Source organism: Schistocerca gregaria, chromosome 1 (genome assembly GCF_023897955.1).
Source record: "Schistocerca gregaria isolate iqSchGreg1 chromosome 1, iqSchGreg1.2, whole genome shotgun sequence".
Classification (NCBI taxonomy): domain Eukaryota; kingdom Metazoa; phylum Arthropoda; class Insecta; order Orthoptera; family Acrididae; genus Schistocerca; species Schistocerca gregaria.
Window position 1 is genome coordinate 1,191,558,130 of NC_064920.1, and position 24,619 is coordinate 1,191,582,748.

A 24,619-nucleotide genomic window follows, 5' to 3' on the forward strand; every position below is an offset into this window, starting at 1 on the left:
GCCACAGATTTGAGCCTTTCCTCTTCAGCATCTTGACCTATGATGTTCACCTTCAATTTGAATAGAAAATCCTTGCATATTTCAGGTGGTAGGTATCTATTGTATTCAAACATTTTTTTGAGGTGTTAAAGTACCTCACGAGATGTTTATCATCCACAATAGTTTGTGCCCTCTGAACAAGTGTATTGAGGACACCACTTAGGTGTGATGGATGGTGACAGTTGTCTGCTTGCAGATATAAATTCATATAAATCCATTTGTGTTGGCTTAGGGTAGACTCCATGTCCCAAAGTGTTATTTGTTTTGCGATGAACTAGAGCATAAAAAAAAAACAGGGATATATCTGGTCTTTCCCATGCTGATGACATTTTGGATGTTTTCAAGGACGGAAATATAATAATGCAAAAATTTATGGCGTTTAACCCCATCATGGAGTCCATCACAAATGCATTGTGAACATACCGCCAACAAATATAGGACTTAAAATTAACAGTACAGCACCTCCTCCTCATAGTCCCTCATGCAAATTGCCCATCAGAGGTGATGGAAGGCTCTCCATGTTAACATTGTCTTTCTGTTCATAAGAATTTGCTGTTTATTTAAAAATATGTTTAAGTAATCACATGTTGAAATAAAGTTATGATCTATTTCTGGAAACAAAGTTAAGGACTCCATAAAGGGAACTTCAGTAAGTAATAATACTTCATCAAAAGTGACTTGTAAATTTGAACTGCTATCTGTTATGAGTCTTCAGCCTGCTGATAAATTCAGTTTTCTGTCGACAGTCTTTGGTGGCCCTGCACCCCAGGTTTTTAAAACTACTACAATTTCTTGAGGGAAGGAGAATCCATTCTAGAGCACAGCCATCATTTAGGCCAGTTAGTTAGTGAGGTCCAAAATTTTATGAGGCTGCTGAAACCATTGTTGTACTAATTCGCAAGGTAGTAAAATTGTTTGGATGTTATATGACATCTGGAGTGCTAAAATTCCAGCCTGCTATGCAGTTGCACATATCTCAAGATGAATGAGGTGTCCTCACTTTTAGGAGCACTTGTTGAGAAACGTTCTCACCACATTCAGAATTCAGATGAATGTAATAGGTGGTTGAAGATTCTCAGGCTCTACAGTACAGACTCACATGTCAGGTTTGATGCAGTGTTATTGTTTAACACCAAATCCAACACATAGTCCTTATCTTTGCTTGCAAAAGGTTTTCATAAAAAGATAATAACTTTATTTCAGCATGCACCCATGTAATATTTTTTATTCAAATCTGATTTCTTTGCACAGGCTGATGGTGTTGCCAATTGGATGACCTCTGTCACCTCTGGTGACTACTTTGTTTATACACACTTTGAGGAAAAGCCATGAAACTCCGCTAACTTTAAGCTCAGTATTTGTGTGAGACATGTAGATGACACATTTGTGATATGGCTCCATGGTGGGAAGAAACTTCATCAATTCTTTGCCACCTTAATTCCATTCTGGAAACACATGTAATTCATGATGGAGATGAAAAATGGTAGATGCCTTCCCTGTTTGGATGTTTTAGTTCATCACAAAACAGTGGCACTTTGGGGCATGGAGTCTATTGTCAAGCAGACCGCTATCACCATTGATCGTGCACTAGTTGTGTAGTTGTGTCCTCAATATACATGTCCATAGGGCACATACCAGGTGACCAACGGGAATCAGATATTTTTCATTGAGGTAGAGTGGGGGAACCTTCAGCAGTGCTTTTGATACCAGATGTCACTTTAGTAGTGATGGTGCAGTGGGCAGCAGAGCATTGCATGAGACAGTTGTTGATTCGGAGTCTATATTGTTCAGCAGCTGAAGGGAACAGATAAGCATCAAGAGGAGAGGACTTTATCATCTGAAAGCAAGTACTTGAAGACACTGTAACTGTGATAATCATTGAGTGATGAGGCTCATTTTCATTTGAGTGGGGAGGATAACAAGCAAAATTTTCTATACTGGGTTTCTGAGAATACACTTGTAATTCATGAAACACTGTAACTATGTGCTTGTGATTAGCTGTCTCATCATCATTGCCCCCCCCCCCCCCCACCTCCCCCGTATTTTCTTGAAGATGAAAATGGTGTCACTGTGACCGTCAACAGTGAACATTGTTACACCCACAGCTATGATGGCGATGTCTACATGGCAAGAACAATGTTTATTTTCGACAAGATGATGCCACCCCACACACTGAATGTAAATCTGTGCTGTGACGGCGATGTCTACATGACAAGAACAATGTTTATTTTCGACAAGATGATGCCACCCCACACACTGAATGTAAATCTACGGTCGTGGTTTGAGGGTATTTTTCAATGGTGTGTCATTTCCCATTCCTGTGATACCCTGTGGCCTCCAAGGTCTGCCAGTTTAAGCATTTGTGACTCCTTGTTGTTGATATACATAAAATCACAAGTTTATTCCCTTGAATGATTTGAAGAAGGTAGTTGTGCAGAAAGTGGAAGCAATGGATCATGATAAGTTTGACCACTTACAGTGATTTTCAGTAAGGACTTGAGATTTGCATTTGAGAAAGTGAACACACTTGTTGGGCATTATTTTTCTTTCATAATATGCATTTCAAATGGCATGTAATTACAAAAATGTCATAAATTTACATCTGAATTACTCCCATCAGTCATCCTGTACTACTTTGGGCAATAAAATCTGCATGAGGAACTTCAACAACTCAAAAAAGTGGTATCAACTGCAAAAAGTACAAAAGGCTTTGCTATTAAAACTGAAAGTGGGTCAGGAAGCTGACAGAGAAAAATTTCAAATTCATGGACTTCTTACTACATGTAGTGAGTCGTTTTCTCTCTCTTATATTTCTCTGTAAGCATAACATGAAGGTCACCCAGCATCGAGGACAATCACTCTAGCTGTTTCTGTGAAGGATGACTAATGCTGTGTAAGACATGCATACAAAATCATCTGACAGTGTCAACTCTTAGATATTGGGCAGGGAATGCAAACTGTTCAAGAATGTTGCAAAAAGAAAAAAATGGTGCTTCACCAATTGCCCCATGAACTAGAAGTGGCTATGCATTTCATTGAGACAGGTCATCCTATGGACTACAAAATCATTTATGTCTTACATCCACATCATTCTGCAGTTGGCAATTAAGGGAGCCATCTGATGAATGATTATTTTTAAACACAATGGCAATTTTAATTTTGGTAAAATGTGGAATCCACCACATCAAACAGTCAGCTCTCGAAATCAGTGGTACATGATCACTATGCAGAGAGTGTGTCAGTAGTGTACAGCTCTGCCACCTCAGTGACATTCCTGCATGTTGGGAATAACTATGTTTTTTGTGGTAATTTGTTATTTCTGCCTTTGATCTCTCTTGTAATTTTAACAGAGTACATAGTTGTGATAATTTGTGTTCCTGGCAATGTGACATATGTAAATTTCATTCATTACTGAGTCAGCATTATAATCTCCTACAAGGCTGATTGCAGTCATTGCCCAGTGGTTTATGTGCGCAGCAAGAGATCAGTGAAGTTTCCATATCTGTAACTACCATCTGTTCAGAAACAAGACCACTAGTATCCACTTGGCATAGATTGTTGTCACTTTTACTCATGAGTTACCATATTTTGAGTGTGTTTCAATGTGATGGCATTATATTTTTGTTAAGAAAATTCAGGATTTATTTGCTGAATTGAACTAAGATGGCTTTGGTTGGACAGTCACAGTTTGGTTGTGAAAAGTTGACTGGTATGGCCAACTGGAACAACTGGAAATTTGTGACTAAATTTACCTAAAACATGAGGCCCATAGGTAACAGTTGTTGGCACTGATGAAGATCGAAAGAATGTACAGAATGTCTCTATATCCAAACTTCATGCAACAACAACTGCTGAAGGAGCATAGTAAAATTTGCTAGCCGTATTCAAAGATAAGAGCTTATCTAGTTGTATTGAGCTGCCTGATGAACATACAGTTGTCTTCTGAGAAAAATATTGAAGCGTATTTGTCACTTGCTGAACAAATTCGAAGTGTTGTTCAGTTAGTTCAGCAAATAAATCTTGAATTTTCTTAACAAAAATATAATAACATCACATTGAACACACTCAAAATATGGTAACTCGTGAGTAAAAGTGACAGCAATCTATGCCAAGTGAATACTAGTGGTCTTGAATTATCAGTTTCTGAACAGATGATTTGATAGCTGTGATCATGCTAGTGGATTTCTAGTAGATTTCCAACACTTGATTATGGCAATTGAGGATTCAGGTGTCAATATTACTATCGATTTAGAAAGCCAGTTGCTAATTTGACAATCAATGAAACACAAATTTTCTTTGAGAAATGAAACCAGAGATTTGTAAGCAGATGTGTTAGAAATAATAAAGGGAAGAGAGAATTGAAGAAAGGATTAATGAATCATTTTAAGATGAGAGACCTTGGTGAATTCAGTTGCTTTTCTGGCATGAGCATAAAACAAGACAGAATACAAGGCACGATTAGCATTGATAAAAGAAAATTTGCAATTTGAACCTTATTTGAAATTATAAAAATATGAAGAAAAATTGACAGATAATGCACTTGTTACATTGCAAGCTGTTGGGCCATTCCTATTATCTGGCTCGAGGCACAAGACCAGACAATGCATATGTTAATGAGGTCATAAGTGTATTCAGCCCCAACTATTGAAAAATCCATTGGGAAGCAATCAAATAAATTACAAGATACATGGTAGGGCTGACTTTCCGAAAAAGTGCAATTACTGAAACTGAAAGTTTGACAGGCTTCATTTTTAAGTTCACTGGGGCAGCAATTTCATGGAGTTCAAAATGGCAACAAATGATCGACTTGTCAGTGACAGAAATCAAATACATAGACCTATCAACAGCAGTGCAAGAAACAATGTACAGTCAATGATTGCACTATTAATTGTGTGTTATACACAGTGAAAAACCAGTAAGTGTGTTCTCTGATAATAGAGGAGGCGTGGCTCTAAGTCAAAATGATGTGTATCATGTCCGAACAAACTGCATCAGTGTGAGACACCACTACATTAATGGGAAAAATTTCAGCATTAAGTCAATCAGTACCGACAAGCAGCTAGCTGATTTGTTTGATGGACAGGCTTTCAAAAATTAAGCTGTGATAGTACTTCCAAGCCATTGGACTTTCAGAGTTCATGAGTTAACATCTTGAGAACTTGTGAGGGTGCTGGGAAAAACTACGTTTTCTTACTGACACCTGGCAGTAGTTGGTTATTTTCATCTTTGATCTCGCATTTAATTATCTCAGAATAAATAGTTGTGATAACTTGTGCTCCTGAAATATGGTGTATGTGAATTTCATTCATTACAAAGTCAACTTTATAATTGTTTAAAGGATTGATTGGAGTCAATATCCAATACTGCATCTGTGATAGGCTGTGTCCATATGTGCAGTAGTGTGGGCAACATGCTTATTATCCCTCAGGTTTATTTGGTGGGCAGGATGGCTGTACCATTAGGCTTAGTGACTCAGGAGAAAGTTGGACGGTTCTGAATTGAATCTGTAGAGAAGACTTGTTGGTTACAGCTGATATCTTCATTATTGATTTACAACTAAATCACTGTATATGTCTGTGTCTGAAAATAAATCATCAGTGACTGTCACACCACACTTTTCAGTTAAAACAGCAGAAATTTGACTCCCATAGCTGTAGGTGTCCTTACTCAATCCAACAGAAAATCTGGTCTTTACAGACAGTGATTCTACAGTTAATTCCACATAACTTTATTAATACTCTAACTGTGTGATAAATCTTAAGATTCCTTTTGGTAGCTTTTACATTGTTGAGTATTACTATAGTGTGTTTGACTGTTTTGTGCATCTGCCATGGCCAATCACATACCATGACATTGTCTATGTTTCTGTGGCAACATCTCAGTGTTTCTGCAGAGTTGGGCAGCTATGACTATAAGTCATTATGGCAGCAATTTGCACATCACAGCTGAAAACTGTCAACAGCATTACTAGCTGGCAGGGAATTTCTTTTGTCGTATAGTCTAATTTTGTCATATAGCCTAAAAAATACCCTCATCTGGTGCTGTCGCACAGCTTTCAAACAGCCATTCGACTCACTATTTAGCTGCTTATATGAGCTAGGAACAAATGCTAATTTTTGTGTGTAGCCACCCATCATCATAATGATATCAGAAACGTGGGTGACTTTTTCTCTCCCATGTTTCTCGTGCAGCAATAACACTACTCCTGCTTCTGACTGCCTTAATGCAACTTCCTATTACTTTTACCCATATTCTCCATTCCCTTAATCCATTGGCACCTACATGAAAGTCTTTTATTTTTATCTAACGTTTTGTAATACTGTTTATCAGCAAATTGCTTGACCCCTCATTTATTACAGTTTCACTTGGTGTGTCGACAGTTCGCACATTTTATTGCATATCTATTTTGTTGAAAATATTTATAATGTAGCTAAAATATCCATAGCAGTAACAGAGTAAATTTTAGTGCAAATGTTTACCATTCTCAGGTAAAAAAAAGCTAGAAGGCAATGTGAGCTTACTTATGTGAGATGCGAGAGAGTGTGTGTGTCACTAGAGTTGTTTGCTTTATATTTGAGGAACATTAAAAAGCTTATCTCACAGCTAGAATTAGTTCTTACAAAACTTTACAGAAATAACAGAATATAGTACTTGGCAATTTTAACATTATTTTTCTTTCAAATAGTAACAGTCATAAACAACTGGAATTCTCATTTTTCAACCTACTCTCGATGGTTTTATTCCCAATAAAACTTTATGGACACAGCAAGACCTTGATTGATAATCTGTTCCTAGACCTCACAAATTACAATGATGTAAAAACACAAGCCATAATAAATTGTCTGTCTGATCACGAAAGTCAATTGACAGCCTTAAAACTCACCTGTAGAAAAAAAGTAAATGATAAATGATCACACCCATGTTAAACATGTTTGAATAATAAATGCAGAATCTACTAACTTGTTTAGAAACAGTTTACACCATGAAAAATGGGAGGAAGTGCACCAGGCAGTTTCAATGAATGAGAAATTCAATTCATTCCTGGACTTATTTCTCACACATTTTGAAGCCTTTTTTCTGCAAAGACAGATTAAAATGAAATCAACATATTGCGGAAGGATTGAGTGGGTAACAGCTGGCATCAAAATATGTGCCAAAAAGAGAGACCTGTATATAAAAAAATGCTAGTACAATCCTAGCAGTGAAACTACATTAAAAAATACTCTAAAATTCTAACACATGTAAACAGGAATGCCAAATAAATGCATTATGCAGAAAAAAATCAGCAAGTCAAACAATGAAGTAAAAAGCATATGGAATATCATAAAAAGGTGAGACAAATGGGAACATAAAATGTGAACTAGTAGGACTCCACAGTCCTCTGGTTGTGGTTCAGACAAGAATAATCAAAAAGTTGCAGCCTCTGATTTTAATAACTTTTTTCTCACTGTAGCTGAAAGAACAGGGAACCATAATAAACAGTCTTCCACAGAAGGCACGGAGCTACTACATCACATGCAAATCACACCAAATACAGCACATCACTTGAAAAGCACAACTCCTAAAGATGCAGAAAGAATCAAAAATTACTTAAAAGCTGTGGATCTTCTGGATATGATGAAATATCAAATATGATTGTAAAATCATGTGTAGACTGAATCCATCATCATATATCAAGCTATTTATGTAACCAGTCAATGAAAACTGGGACATTTCGAGTCAGACTGAAACCTGCAATAGGTACCCATCCACAAATGTGGGGCAAGATATATACTGTCCAACTATTGGCCCATCTCTTTGCTGCCAGTGCTCTCAAAGGTGTTTGAAAGAGTAGTGGATTAAATCTCAGAAGGTATCTAATTGGGATCTTTTGTGATCTTGCTAAAGCTTTTGGCTGTGTAGATCATAGAACACTGCTAAAAAAGCTTCCATCCTATGACAGCAAAGATAAATCTTTTGACATGGCCAGACTCTTATCTACACAACAGGAAGCAAAGAGTTATCTCAATGGAGGCAAGTGTAACAGTAAACTCAGGCTGTATAAATGTAAAATAGTGCTCAATCCTTGGGCCATTGATTTTCCTGATCTGCGTTAATGATCTACCAGTTACAAATTATGACAGAGCAAAAATAGTCATGTTTGCAGATCATATGAGTATTCTGATCGAGGGTCCCATCTCCATAGTGTCGAATACAGTCCTGACAGTCATTGACCAAGTACAAATGGTTCCCACCAAATAGTCTAACCCTATTTTTTTTCAAAAACTAACAAAAAACAATAAAGCTAACTCCAAGGCAACAAGTCAACCGAATCCTCCAGTAGATAACAAGTCTGGTGTGTCATACTTGGCATTAGTGACATCATGTGTGTCATATGATAAGAATCTCTTATCGACGCACCTAATTAGTACACCTGGTAAATGAGTGAGACAGGCCTCATTGCTCGTTCAGATGTTCCTATGAATATGAATGTGATCAATCCCAAATAAATAATGAAAATGTAATAGTTTGTCACATAAGGTGCAACAAAGTAACACAACAATTTCACAGTCACAGAGTTTCTCTGTGCGCTGTCAAAACTATGTTTTTAACGTTTTTGAAGTTTCATTCTGTTTTGGAAGTTTTGACTCTTGAATTCTTTTGGTGCAACATAGTTCACACCTGTTTATTTGTGGTTTTCATTTCTATGAGACATCTATGTGGTATCTCACTGCTCATCACATTTACTTATGACAGTAATGTATTCTTACGACGACTCATACTCTATAACCAACGTATATACTATACGTTACTGATGACTGCCAAGACTACAGAAAGAGAACAAACATTCCAATGACTGGATGGACAGTTCCCTATGATGTGGGGAAAAAAAGTCATTAGGGAGTTTTGAACATAGCTTGTCCGGTTTACAATCCTACGTCATGACCACTCAGCAATAATGCCATGGCTGATCAATTTCTCTCAATATGGCACTTGTTGAACTTGGACCGTTCACTGTTACTGTTTCTATTTTGATTTTTTCCACCTCCACAATTCAGTGCAGCTTCTTCCTTACTTCATGCTTGATCTGTATACAGTTTGCCGCACAGGGTAGCCATGTGGTCTGAGGTACCTTGTCACGGTCTGTGCGGCTGCCCCGGTTGGAGGTTCGAGTCTTTCCTCAGGCATGGGTGTGTATGTTTTCCATAGTGTAAGTTAGATTAAGTAGTGTGTAGGCTTAGGGACTGATGACCTAAGTAGTTTGGTTCCATAAGACTTACTACACATTTTGTGTTCAGTTTTTGACGGGCTATCCCCTGGGCCATCTTACCACTATACCCGGGGGGGGGGAGTTTCCCTTTAAGATGGAGAGAGTGAATTGATCAGCTGGTCAAACAACTTAGCACAGCCTATTCTGCCCTGAGAGCTATTTCTCACCATGCTAACAGAGAAATATTGCGGTATATTGATAATTTTGAGGAGGGCAGGACTACAAAAGTTGAAGAGAAATATTGCTTTTGTCATATTTGCTTATTTCCATTTGTATTCAACTATGGTTTTATCTTCTTGGGAAATGCTACAGGAGTTGAAAGGGTCTTCAAACTACAAAATTAAGTAGTGAGGTTAATATGTGGGGTCTCTAACAGACCATCCTATAGAGGTCTCTTTAAGACTCTCAGAATAATTACTGTTACAGACATATATATAGTAGAAAGAAACTTCCACATAGGAAAAATATATTAAAAACAAAGATTCCAAGACTTACCAAGCAGGAAAGCACCGGTAGATAGGCACAATAAATAAAACACACAAACACACACACAGAATTTCTAGCTTTCGCAACCGACGGTTGCTTCTTCAGGAAAGAGGGAAGGAGAGGGAAAGACGAAAGCATGTGGGTTTTAAGGGAGAGGGTAAGGAGTCATTCCAATCCCGGGAGCGGAAAGACTTCCCTTAGGGGAAAAAAAGGACAGGTGTACACTCGCACACACACACACACACACATATCCATCCGCACATACACAGACACAAGCAGACATATTTAAAGGCAAAGAGTCTGCTTGTGTCTGTGTCTGTGTATGTGCGGATGGATGTGTGTGTGTGTGTGTGTGTGTGTGTGTGTGTGTGTGTGTGTGTGCGAGTGTACACCTGTCCTTTTTTTCCCCTAAGGGAAGTCTTTCCGCTCCCAGGATTGGAATGACTCCTTACCCTCTCCCTTAAAACTCACATCCTTTCATCTTTTCCTCTCCTTCCTGAAGAAGCAACCATCGGTTGCGAAAGCTAGTAATTCTGTGTGTGCGTTTGTGTGTTTTGTTCATGTGTCTGTCTGCCGGCGCTTTCCCACTTGGTAAGTCTTGGAATCTTTGTTTTTAATATATTTTTCCCATGTGGAAGTTTCTTTCTATTTTATATATATACTCGCTGATAATGTTTGTAGCCAGCAACAAGGAATTATTCCAGAACCAGAAAAATTGTGAAATTTACAAGCATAACACAGGATGGGAATAATTTCCACCAAGGCTCTGAAACTCTCACATAAGTCCACAGGGGAGTAACTGAGTCAGGAGAAAAGTATATATCAAGCTTTCCAACAGTATAAAAAAGGAAATTAATAACATGCAAGTATTCAAAAGTAAATGAAAAACACTCCTCAGAGAATAAACTTAGTTCCTAGAGTAATAAGAATTCTTTTTAGTAAAAATAGTGGAAAGAAACTCTTTACTTTCATTATGAAGACAAAATTGTGTACTCCTAACATAAGTTACAGTGATAAAATATAAATTTATTTATATCATAGGTTAAAATGTGATCTACCATTTATTGTGCACTATTAAGTATTCATTTGAACTTATTTATGTGATGAAGATAGTTTTGTATTTAAATTTAAATTGTAATGACAAAATGTAAATTTCATAATTTATTTGTGGCACTGCGATAAAAATGGGTGCCTCCATCCATTTTGCCACTTCAAGCATTTGCTTGAACTTATACCAATAAAATTCAGGTTGTAACATTGTCCACAGTCAGTTGTTCATAGAAAATAAGTACTTGTGTTATTTCATTTGACTTGTTCTTTATTACTAGTACACCATTTGTTCATTATGTAATCAACAGGACCAGATAAAAAAAATCAGTTAAAATCAAACTGGAAAGGACATCTACATTTAGACTTGGCAAGCTACTGTGAAGTGTATGGCAGAGGGCATATCCCATTGTACTAGTTATTAGGGCTTTCTTCTGTTGAATTCATTTATAGATCATGGAAAAAATGACTGCTTAAATACTTGTCTGTATACTGCAATTGCCTTCATATACATATGGGGTGGTAATACGTTGCTAGGTTTATCACTTATAGTTGTTTCTATAAACTTTCAAAGTAGATTTCCATGTGGCATTTGGAGAGTGACCATTGTGTTCTTGGCTTTGACAATACTTGATTTTTTTGTGGCTTACACATGTTTCAGTTTTATTGTTATTTTTCTCAATATTACTTTTCAGTTTCGTTAACTGTGTTTCATTAGATGAAATATTGGTAGCCAGAGAGTTGCTGGTTCAGGTCATACCTTAGCATGAGTGTGAAGATAAATCTACTAAGCAAATAGTTCATATTAAATATCTTTAAGGTGCTGATAAAATGAAGAGAAAACAAAAGAAATAAAACACTACAAAATAAATGTAGAAATTTATAGAACTGTAAAATTACAAAATCATGTAGTGTGTTGTGGTCAGAATTCCTCGTGAGGCAAAGTAATTGAAATTAATGATATGCAAAGCAACACTACAGAGGGCACATGTTTTTTGTATTACACAGAAAATATAGTTTTTACCTGTATCTGAGAAAGGTCCATACATTCTGAACTTATACTACTCTATCTCAATATGTGTACACACCCAAATGATGGAAGCTCTAGAAGATTTTGTTGTTGGTCTGTATTCTGCTGCTGCAACGTATCTAATTTTATTTCATCCAGTTCCTCCAGGAAGTCAAATGTTTCTTGATTCTGTTCATTTGTGGTCTGATCACAAATTTCTTCAATACCTTCTTCTGTCTTTACTGTAATATTATCACACATAAGTTTTTGTACATGTCTTTGGCTACTGAGATCCAAGCCATGGGTGTCATCAACCATTTGTGAAGACACCGTGTCATCATGACTTAATGAGAGATGTTTTCTCTGTAAGTCTACTCCAAATTGTGCCTGTTGCAAATCTTCTGCTACATTTGCTGTATTCAGAGTACTGTTACACCACACATTCAGCCGAGCTTCCTGATCTTCCTTAGATTTTATTACAGTTCCTTGAGATGGCCTAGAGATTGTCTCTTGTTTAATGTATTCAGATATTTTCTGCTGTACATGCAGATCAGTAAACAGATTCTGCACATGCAGTGATTTTTTGTTTGATATATTAAGAGGCATTTCTGGTTGCTTTGTTTGCCTAGGCTCTGTAATCACCTGTTCAGCAACCGTCTTTGATGTTCTCAGAGCTTTCTTTTGTTTTTTAACATTCCCCTTGTGACACATACCAATTTCAGACTGCCCTTGCATAAGCAATTGTGTTAGTTGTGACATTTTTGGTTGCTCTTTGTGTTTCACTTGCTCTGACTGATCTGTCTGAGAATCCTTTATATTTTCATTGTTCAGATAATGGAATTGCTGCTGATGTGCACCTTCTGACATTTGATTCACATATTCCTTCCCATGCACAATTACACCTCTCTGCATTCTTCCTACTGAAGAGCTTTGTGAAGCTTTATGTCCTTCAAAATTCATTGCCCATTGCACGGTGCATTCTTGTTCAAGTGATTCTGATTTTCTTTTGCATCCTCGTTTTGCTTTTACTTTGTTTAACTGCAGGTTCATATCCTGGTGTGGCGTTGTTTCTAAGTGTTGGCTCTGTGTAATGATCCCATGTTCGTTTCTGTGCTGCTGTAGAACTGGAACATAGAGTCCATCTTTCAAGGCATGGGCTGTTTCTGCTTGCTCCTGTATCTGTGTCAGAGTTTTCTTCTTTTTCCGAGTGCCCTGTGACTGTCGTTCTTGTTCAATACGTGCCTGTATCGCTTGTTTCTGGAGCTCTTCATTCAGTCGCTTCACTGTGTCTTCTTCAGTTTTTCTCTGCTGTTGCTGCTGCAGCTGTTCATTCCTCCTTCTCAGTGTTTCTTCATTCATCCGTATCACTGTGTCTTCTGCACTTTTCCTCTGCAACTGTTGCCTTTGAACTAGCTTCAAGTGCTCCAGTTCTTTTTTTTGCTGTTGCTTCTTTGTTATTTTACAGTTTGCATTATTACAGCATCCACTGTTACTACAAGCAGGTAAAGATGGAGTTTGTGCTGAGGAATTCATATCTTGTAGAGCTGACTTCAGGAAGTCACTCTGATATGATGATGAGGTAGCAGATCTTCCGCTCTGGGTGTATTGTGCCAGGGCAGAACCTGAAAACAATAAATACAAGTGTTAAAAAAGAACTGCTCATAGTCAACTGAGAGCTATTACTTACCTAACAAACTTTGACATAATCATTACATAGCAACAGCTGACAGTTTACCATGAGATTTCACAATCGATAACAAGTACAAAATGCTGAATAAAAATATGCAGTGTATTTAAAACCTGGTTGATTTGTGTAATCCCCTTGAAATTTTAATTTTTAGGTATGGCTGTCTAAAACTGTTACATAAACATTGCTACAAGGAAAATGAAAGAGAAAAACATCAGTGAATGGAAATAGTTGTTGTTGTTGTGGTCTTCAGTCCAGAGACTGGTTTGATGCAGCTCTCCATACTAATCTATCCTGTGCAAGCTTCTTCCTTCCCAAGTAACTACTGCACCCTACATCCTTCTGAATCTGCTTAATGAATCTGCTTAATGTATTCATCTCTTGGTCTCCCTCTTTGATTTTTACCCTCCGTGCTGCCCTCCAATACTAAATTGGTGATCCCACGATGCCTCAGAGCATGTCCTACCAACTGATCCCTTCTTCTAGGCAAGGTGTGCCACAAATTCCTCTTCTCCCCATTTCTATTCAGTACCTCCTCATTATTTATGTGACCTATCCATCTAATTTTCAGCATTCTTCTGTAGCACCACATTTCGAAAGCTTCTATTCTCTTCTTGTCCAAACTAGTTATCGTCCATGTTTCACTTCCATACATGGCTACACTCCATACAAATACTTTCAGAAAAGACTTCTTGGCACTTAAATCTATATACGATGTTAACAAATTTGTCTTCTTCAGAAACAGTTTTCTTGCCATTACTAGTCTACATTTTATATCCTCTCTAATTCTACAATCATCACTTATTTCTCCCCAAATAGAAAAACTCATCTACTACTTTATGTCTCTTATTTCCTAATCTAAGCCCCCCAGCATCACTTGATTCAAGTACATCTACATCTACGTGATCACTCTGCTATTCACAATAAAGTGCCTGGCAGAGGGTTCAATGAACGACCTTCAACCTGTCTCTCTACCGTTGCACTCTCGAACGGTATGCGGGAAAAATGAGCACTTAAATTTTTCTGTGTGAGCCGTGATTTCTCTTATTTTATCGTGATGACCATTTCTCCCTATGTAGGTGGGTGCCAACAGAATGTTTTAGCAATCAGAGGAGAAAACTGGTGATTGAAATTTCATGAGAAGATCCCATCGCAATGAAAAACACTTTTGTGTTAATGATTGCCACTCCAATTTATGTATCATGTCTGTGACACTATCTCCCCTATTTTGCGGTAATACCAAACGAGCTGCCCTTGTGTGTACTTTTCCGATGTCATTTGTCAGTCCCACCTGATGCAGATCCCACACCGCACAACAATACTCTAGAACAGGGCGGACAAGCATGGCGTAAGCAGTCTCTTTAGTTGACCTGTTGCACCTTCTAAGTATTCCACCAATATGAATCACAGTCTTTGGTTTGCTCTACCCACAATATTATCTATGTGATCGTTTCACTGTCCATTCCATTCAGCTGCTCTTACAGGTCCTTTGCTGTCTCTGAAAGAATTACAATTTCATCGGCAAACCTCCAAGTTTTATTTCTTCCCCGTGGATCTTAATTCTTACTCAAATTTTTCTTTTGTTTCCTTTACTGCTTGTTCAATGTATAGATTGCATAACATTTGGGATAGGCTACAACCCTGTCTCACTCCCTTCCCAACCACTGCTCCTCTTTCATGTCCCTCAACTCTTATAACTGCCCTCTGGTTTCTGTTCAAATTGTAAATAGCCTTTTGCTCCCTGTATTTTACCTCTGCCACCTTCAGAATTTGAAAGAGAGTATTCCAGGCAACATTGTCAACAGCTTTTTCTAACTCTACAAATGCTAGAAATGTAGGTTTGCCTTTCCTTAATCTAGCTTCTAAGTGAAGTTGTAGGGTCAGTATTGCCTCACGTCTTCCAATATTTCTATGGAATCCAAACTGATCATCCCCCAAGGTCGGCTTCTACGAGTTTTTCCATTCGTCTGTAAAGAATTCGCATTAGTATTTTGCACCCATGACTTATTAAACTGATTGTTCAGTAATTTTCCCTGCTTAGACTTTTTGCACTTCCTGTCGCTCTCATTTTTGAGACATTTGTATTCCTTTCTCATCAATTAAATTCAATATATCTTCTGTTACCCAAGGATTTCTTCTAGTCCTTGTCTTATTTACCTACTTGATCCTCTACTGCCTTCACTATCTCATCTCTCAAAGTTACCCATTCTTCTTCTACTGTATTTCTTTCCCGTGTTCTTGTCAGTCATTCCCTAATGCTCTGTCTGAAACTCTCTGCAAACTCTGGTTCTTTCAGTTAATCCGGTCCCATCTCATTAAAATCCCATCCTTTTGCAGTTTCTTCAGTTTTAATCTACAGTTCATAACCAATAGATTGTGGTCAGAGTCCACAATGGAGAGAGGTAAACTGTTATTTTTAGAACCAGAAAGAGTAGTGCAGAATGAGTCATGCCTTTTTGATTCATGGACATTATTTACCCACTTCTCAACAGACGCCCAGCTGTTCATGCAGATAAAAATGAAAATATATCACTTACACTTTATCAATGATTTATGTCTCATTTGAGATGAATGAGGATTATATTAGAACTGACTGCTCTGAAATGCAAGCAAACTAATACTATAATTTCTTTACTGCACTGTATCTTCCTCCCCATCATCACCAATAGTCTTAAGAGTTTATGGTTCCTTGTGTAGATCCATGGACTCTTTATATGCAACATGCACAGATCTCCCTGGGAGAGTCAAATACAGAACATTTGAATAAAAATAATGTGTTCTATAAGTTAAAATTATGCACAAAAACAAGAAAAGAGAGAACACCTTTCTTTATTGATATATATAGTGTTCTCTGAGATAACATTATCCACAAAACCTAGAAAAACATAGAACAACATGCATTCCACAGCACATTCTTTCAGAGGCAGGGGCAGTTACTTACAGGATGTTCAAAGACCAAGTTGTCACTGAATAAGCTAAGTCTGTGGATCAGAGAACTGAAAACCAAGGTCCGTAGTCATTTCTAGGAACAGTGCTAAAGATTGTGAACATCATCAAAACAAAACAAGCAAGGGAAGCTGTTCCCACTCTCACTGTGAGTTGTTAGAAGGAAAAAGGATTGATGAGAATCAATGCGTATGGCATTATTTGTACTGACATGTGCACTGTGGGGACTCAGTCACTGTCTGTTCAGCATGTTTAATAAATTGCCCAGACATACAGACTGAGACACATACAACTATTGGTGGCTGATGGAGGTACAATATCATTGTTGCATGCAGTTTGTGAAAACCAATTCATAGACGTTGGCCACTGATGGAATCATGTATATGATTGGTGTTAACGCCCTCAACATCACTTAAGGCCTGAAGATGGTGTACTGAAGCACACGAAACACATCAAAAGGACCGCTGTAGGTGTTCCATTTTATTACATAATCACATTATAGGACATCAGCGTGTAGTATGGTGTTAACCAATTATCTGTGTAAATTTAAGCAGATGAGACTCGATCTGGCCATAAACCATAGGTTATTCAACATCAAAGTGCTGTTAAAAAGTTTGAACTGTAAACTTGGCGTGGACTGCATCATAAACATTTTTCAGCCTGATTTCATGGAGGCACAGCTATGCTATAAGTTGTATTTCATATTCTCAATAAACACATGATTTAAACTTCTCAAACTATAGCTGTAGGAGCATCTTATTACCACAACACTAAAGAATATTATAAACAGAAATTTTTCTAACCATAGGCAGAAAGTGGATCTGATGTGCTGGAATGTATAGAAGGTGCCGGAGGAAGTGCAGCAAGTGGTGTTGATGATCCAAGGCTGCCACGGGCAAGTATCTGGTGATCAAGCTCAGCTAGGGCATGTCTGAACTCTTTGTGTCCCCTCATTTTTTGATATAGTTGTGTTCCCAGTTGATCAACATGCGGTGTCAGACTGGTTTGTAACTTCGGCAAGAGGCCTAGTTTGAGAGCTTGCTGCTGATAAACTGATGTCCAAAAGCTCTTCATAAACTTCTCTCTTTCTTCAGGTGTGCTTTTAAGTCCAAGATAAGGTGCTACAGATGGAAATGGATCTGGTAACATTAGTCTCCCGCTGGTGGCTAACAGTCCAGTATTCGTTTCTCTTGTAGCAACATCCATCACCTGTCCAGTAGATTGTAGCAAGGCTGTGTGGGGATCCTTTGGTGTTACACTCAGGGTTGACTGTCCTGGGTGTACATGTAAAGTATCACCAAAGGATCCTTCCACGTACCTGTCAACAAAAGAACAGCTATAACAAATAATATAGTATTTTATCATTTAAGGCCAAAAAATTATGATTACATGCACAAGAATTTAACTGTTGTAATGCGAAAAGGAAAGTTGCCACTAACCATATAGCAGAGATGCTGAGTCGCAGATAGGCACACCAGAAAGACTGTCACAATATATCGGCCAACAAGGCCTTTGTCGAAAATAGATGACACACATGCAAAAACAGCTCTGGCAGCTGAAACCACACTGTGAGCAACAGCAACTGCCTTGCCTGTTTTCAGCAAAGGTCTTGTTGTTCAAAATATTGTAGCGTGGCAGTCTTTTTGTTGAAAGCATTGAATAAAATGTTCTTGGGTTTCCAACTGCGTCAATTGCTTAAAACTACACGAGCTTTCAGCCAAGCACTCCTTGGCCATTGTCATGTGTTATGACTGCCAGTGGGCTGTTCGTGCACCCTTATATATGCCATGCCATCAGCAATCATCATCCTGCACAGCATTACAAACATTGATGCAATGTGCAAGAGTAATGTCAGACGACGACAACCTGCCCCACGAACTGAGCCACCCATGCAAGGTTTTCAGGAATAACGACTACAGGGCCCATCAAATGAGAGAAGTGATTTCTGGGAAATATCAGAATAAGACCACCGACAAAGAGCAGGAAAAGAAACTTGCTGTGCTGCCATTCTGTGGCTCTGTATTGGGCAAGATAAGCCACCTATTGAAAAGACACAAAATCAAATCCATCTTCAGGCCTCCAACAAAAATCCGTCAATTACTGAGACCAGTTAAAGACGCAGTAGGTCTCAGAACACCTGGAGTTTACGAAATACCTTGTAAGTGTGGCGAGAAGTACGTCGGACAAACAGTGCACACTGTGGAACAATGCAGGAAAGAACATGAGGGGTATTATCACCTATCCAGAGAAATCTGCGTTAGCTGGGCATGCGTTAGAAAACGGTCACCACATAATATTTGATGATACCTCTGTTGTGGCTCGCACTAACGGCTTCTGGGATAGTTTAATAAAGGAAGCTATTGAAATAAAAAATTACCGCAAATACCTTGAATAGAAAAGGTGGCTTGCAGCTCAGCGCTGTGTGGGATCCAGCGATCGCGCGGCTGAAGAGGGCACATCGGACGCCGACTCAAAACATGCCCATATATGGCAATGTCACAGGCACCAGTGACGTCACAGCCAGCAGGTAGCGTATATAAGGGCACACCAACAGCCTACTGGCAGTCATAACACTTGACAATGGCCAAGGAGTGCTTGGCTGAAAACACGTGTAGTTTTAAGCAATTGACGCTGGAAACCTGATAACATTTTATTCAGTCTTTTTGATGTGTCTATCTGCGACTCATCATCTCTGCTATATGGTGGGTGGCAACTTTCCTTTTCATAATATTGTTACATTCCATCCTGGAGTTTCCATTGTTTGATTTTTAACTGTCATAGTGGTTAGATGTGATCATTGTTCTGAAGTCATCAGCAGCTCGTTGCTGTTGCTGGTTGCTGTTTTGAACAATAGGGAATCCAGGATGGAATAATGACAGTGTTATGAAATGGCTTGATTGCTACTCACCATACAGGGGAGATGTTGAGTCGCATACAGGCACAATAAAGAGACTGCTAGACAAATAAGCCTTTGGCTAAAAGGCCTACTTCTGAATTTGACAACACACACACGGGGGCGCGCGTGTGACCACTTTCTCTGTCTCTGAGTCTGGCCTCGGTAACCAGTGACAATGGTCATGTGTATGTGAGTTGCATTTGCATGTGTGTGTGTGTGTGTGTGTGTGTGTGTGTGTGTGTGTGTGTGTGCGTGTGTGTGTGTGTTTTAAAGTTCGGAAGAAGGCCTTTTAGCCAAAAGCTTACTTGTCTAGCAGTCTTTTCATTGCGCCTGTCTGCGACTCAACATCTCTACTATATGGTGAGTAGAAATCTATCCTTTTCATAATAAAAGTTGAATCTTGTCATAGAGGCGACATGCAAAGGAATCAAATTGGCCACAGATTTTTTTTTTTTTTTTTTTTTTTTTTTTTTTTTTTTTTTTTTTTTTTTTTTTAAAAGTTACAGTGCAGGGACTCATATGTTTTTATGAGTGGGTAGCCTGGAACCTATACATTCGACTGATTTCAAATCTTTAGTATTTGATAAAGTTTTACATATAACAGACACTGAACTTGAGAGATGTTTTACTTCAAACTCTGGAATCACTTGTCTAAATCCAGAAAGTGAATATTTTTTGTGAATGAACAAATGTTAGTGCCACAATACTATGAAAAGCTATTCTTTTGATAATATTGTTATTCTTTTGATAATAATGTTACAGTCCATCCTGGATTTTCCATTGTTTAAATGTTACTGTCATTGGCACAAAATTATTCATGTAATACTGAATAATTGGAGGCAGAAATTAAGATATTAAAAAAAAACTTATCATTAGACATGAACACCATAACAGAGTAAAGACTGACAATTTACCTGCTTTGCTCAAGGTGTTAGAGCAATATAAACTAGTGTTACATGATTTGAACAAATTAAATCAAATAGTAGTGACTATTCCACATTTCTCTGTGTCTTGTGATAACCATTTTTGTGTGTGTGATATGTAAAAAATTATCTAAGGAATTCATTGTCTAAATGAATTTTATTCATAGTGGATGCTGTTGAACTCTGTGACTGTTCCTTTATAGGGTATAGAAGTCACAATACTGGTAGAGGAAATTTTTCTACACCCTATAATTCATTGCCTGATGAACAGCTAAGGTTTATTTGTCTATTCTTGAAATAGAAAGGGCTGTGCGAAACCATTGATGTGCAAAGAGTGATTGATAAATTAACCATCAATCACAATAACAGAAGGATTAATGGAACAATGCAAAATCAAGCATGGAACGTAACAATATTATGTTAAGGAAAGTTGCTACTCATCATATAGCAGAGATGCTGAGTGGCAGATTGGAACAACTAAAAGACTGTTGCAAATAAAGGTGTCAGCCAGTAAGGCCTTCATCAAAAATAGACGACAGACACATGTACACACACTCTCAAGCAAATGCAACTCACACACACATGACTGCAGTCTCTCTACCTCTCGTCATGCCCTGAAATGAAAAATGTCCTGCTACTATCCTTCCCACTCCTCCCACAGTGGTATACCACTGTTCACCGAACCTACACAATATACTCATCCGTCCCTATATGACCCCTACTCCCAACCCCTTACCTCATAGCTCATATGCCTGTAATAGATCTAGATGCAAGACCTGTCCCATACATCCTCCCACCACCACCTCCAGTCACAGACACCATCTATCCCAGCAAAGGCAGGGGTACCTGTGAAGATAGTCATGTGATCTACAAGCTAAACTGCAACCACTGTTCTGCATTCTATGTGGGCATGACAACCAACAAGACGTCTGTCTGCATAAATGGTCTCCGACAAACTGTGACCAAGAAACAAGTGGATCACCCCGTTGCTGAGCACTCTGTCAAACATGACATCCTTCATTTCTATGACTGCTTCAAAGGCTGTGGTATATGGATTCTTCCCACCGACACCAACTTTTCTGAGCTGCGCAGGTGGGAACTTTTCCTGCAATATATCCTATGTTTCCGTAACCCTCCTGGCCTCAACCTTCATTAGTCATTGTCCTCACCCATCCAACCTCTTCCCTGTTCCCATTCCAGCACTACACAGCCCTCATTCCACTATCACACCAAGTCTTTTACTTATCTCCTTTTCCGCAACCCCACCACACTTCCCACCTCTCCTTAGTCCTCTGTCTAACCTACCATCTGCACATAGCTACCCTGCACTCTCTCCACCTCATCCCTGTGCACTCACCAGCAGCACTTCCCTGTCCTCCACTCATACCCTACTATCTCTCCCCCTCCCCACCCCAGCCTCCTCCTTACCCCCACCCAGACACAACTCCCATCATGTACTTGTACTTCTGCTCATAGTGTGGCTTATGTTACCCGAGACTGCGGTCATGTGTGTGAGTTGCATTTGCATGAGTAAGTGTGTGTGTGTGTGTGTGTGTGTGTGTGTGTGTGTCGTCTAATTTTGACGAAGGCCTTACTGTGACAGTCTTTTTGTTGTGCCTGTCTGCAAATTTGGCAACTCTGCTATATGGTGGGAAGGATTAATCTGTTTTAAAAGTAAGTAAACACCTGTTTGTTATTTTTCGTAGTTTTTCACTTTTTTCTCAGTGATAACAATTTTTCTGCTTTCCAACTGAACATAAAATTAATGTAATCTTGAAAAATGCTTGTTTTGAGGCATAATTTGCTTTCGGTGAATAGTATGTTGTGACGTATTGGAGTATGTTATATGCAGACATTATATTGTGGCAGTTTTAGGTAGAGGATGTTTTGGTCTGTGGTTCCTAAAGATACCAGCAGAGGTAATGCCTGAACTACTCGTTTACAGTACTGTCAACCTCAGCAAACAGTTGCTCTGTAGTTTTTGATGACTGTTTTGTGTACTCTGCTTTGCTTTGTGTTGTGCATTCACTGTTGTCTATTCTTCTTAGTTTGAGTTGATTAGATTAGATTAGATTAGATTTATACTTGTTCCATAGATCATGAATACGACACTTCGTAATGATGTGGAACGTGTCAGGTTAATGAAAGATGTCTGTACAAGATATAACATTACATAAAATATTGCATGACACTAATGCTTAAGTTAGTTTTTTCCCTCCCTTAATTTATATCTAAAAATTCAGCCAATGAGTAGAAGGAGTTGTCATCTAGAAATTCTTTTAATTTATTTTTAAATGTTGGTTGACTATCTGTCAGGCTTTTGATGCTGTTTCGTAGGTGACCAAAGACTTTTGTGGCAGTGATGAGTGAAGACACTAAATATGGTCCTTGGTGCGGTTCGAGTATGACCTTAACAACTCGAGTATGACCTTCACAACATCAGAAGGGACTGGCATCCCTTATGTACATTACTTTAGCCCATCTACTATGATGCAGCGTCCGAAATACCTTTCAAGACTTCACTATTAGTAGTGTATATGTGTATTGGAAAATGTAGCTTATGTATATAGTTTTACTTTAGTTTCCTATACAAGAACTGAAATATTATTTTGCCGTTACAAGGGAGTATGTGTATTAGAAAATGTGATTTATGTCTTGAGTTGCACTGAAGATTCTGATGCATGGATATCAATATTTGTCAGTATTTTACTGAAACTTCCTGGCAGATTAAAACTGTGTGCCCGACCGAGACTCGAACTCGGGACCTTTGCCTTTCACGGGCAAGTGCTCTACCAACTGAGCTACCGAAGCACGACTCACGCCCGGTACTCACTGCTTTACTTCTGCCAGTATCTCGTCTCCTACCTTCCAAACTTTACAGAAGCTCTCCTGCGAACATCCTGGAAACATCCCCCAGGCTGTGGCTAAGCCTTGTCTCCGCTATATCCTTTCTTTCAGGAGTACTAGTTCTGCAAGGTTCGCAGGAGAGCTTCTGTAAAGTTTGGAAGGTAGGAGATGAGATACTGGCAGAAGTAAAGCAGTGAGTACCGGGCGTGAGTCGTGCTTCGGTAGCTCAGTTGGTAGAGCACTTGCCCGCGAAAGGCAAAGGTCCCAAGTTCGATTCTCGGTCGGGCACACAGTTTTAATCTGCCAGGAAGTTTCATATCAGCGCACACTCCGCTGCAGAGTGAAAATTTCATTCTGGAGTATTTTACTGTTGGTGTACAGTTATAGTTACATATGTTGGTGTGCTGGGGTTTCTGAATTTGTTTAGTGTTCATTTTTTTTGTAATGTTTGTGTTGTCCCCATTCAAAAGCGCTATATTTTCACTGTGCTCCTGATGATTTGTTTGAAATGGAAAGAACATGTCAGGCAGAAGAGGATGACATAGCAAGTAATGAAAGATACCCTTATACTCGTATTTATGTCCACAGCACTAAACATAAATTGGAAATGTTATAGAAATGAAATGTCAATCTAATATTTTACTGCCTCTTAAGTCACTATTATTAAGTTACTGACGTAAATTAACTGTCATAAGTACCTTTTTACAAATATTTTCATCCAAGACGGAATGGCTTTTGAGTCTGTTACTGTATGCTTAAAATACCAACAAAAAGATAGAACCAGTCACTGGCTTCAGTATATAACTACAATGTGTTTCGATCATTTCAGTGATTACTGTGTAACCTTCAGTTGCTATATACTCAAATTACATTGATTTACATTCCTTTTATCACCAACAAGTAAAGTCACTGATGTTTTGAATCTTGCAATTTTTATTTCTCCATTGAAAAGGTTATACATATCCATATTATTAAACTTCTAATCCAGGGCACAGCTACCAAACCCATTTGCAGGTTGCCTACCAAATTTGATTTTCAATATTTCATGTAATTATTGACCCACTTTAAAAATCTAAAAGCTGCCATAATCTACTCTTCAAGAGGCACAATCTTTTGTTAGAAGCTTAACACAATTAGACAACTACTACAGTTAGAAACTGTGTGTTTGTCTTGAGGCAACATAACTGATGGCATGCAAATGCTTGGACTTTATTTACCCAGTATTTAAGAATGAGAGAATGCAGGAACTTCCAACAAACTGTACACATTATTTCAAACCATTCAAAAAAAAGTTTTTTGCTGATACCCTCCACATAAAGATGAAAGACAAAAGTTTACTGCTTACTGTATTTCCACTGTCCATGCAGTAATACAGCAACATCAAGGTATGATAGTTTAATTTATTACTTCTTTACTACTAACTATATTTGCAACATAATCGGATCTTGCAGTGAAATTACCTGACTTGATAAAATATGTTATTCACCAA

At 38.3% G+C, this 24,619-nt stretch overlaps 1 protein-coding gene and 1 non-coding gene across 4 annotated transcripts in view; both read right to left on the reverse strand.

Moving 5' to 3' along the window:
* The window catches only part of LOC126284526 (uncharacterized), a 270,111-nt gene that overhangs the window by 40,432 nt on the left and 205,060 nt on the right, over positions 1-24,619 (reverse strand). For 2 of the 3 annotated variants that reach the window (XM_049983526.1, XM_049983533.1), the window contains exons 5-6: positions 17,268-17,782; positions 11,911-13,453 (exon numbers count right to left, since the gene is read on the reverse strand). In XM_049983526.1, coding sequence (XP_049839483.1) covers positions 11,911-13,453; positions 17,268-17,782 — 2,058 coding nt within the window. Of the gene's footprint in view, positions 1-11,688; positions 13,454-17,267; positions 17,783-24,619 lie in introns of those variants that run through there. The other variant, XM_049983541.1, reaches the window with a different exon arrangement.
* Trnas-uga (transfer RNA serine (anticodon UGA)) lies at positions 23,021-23,095 on the reverse strand. Its single transcript has one exon. It is a non-coding gene; the product is annotated as a tRNA-Ser (tRNA).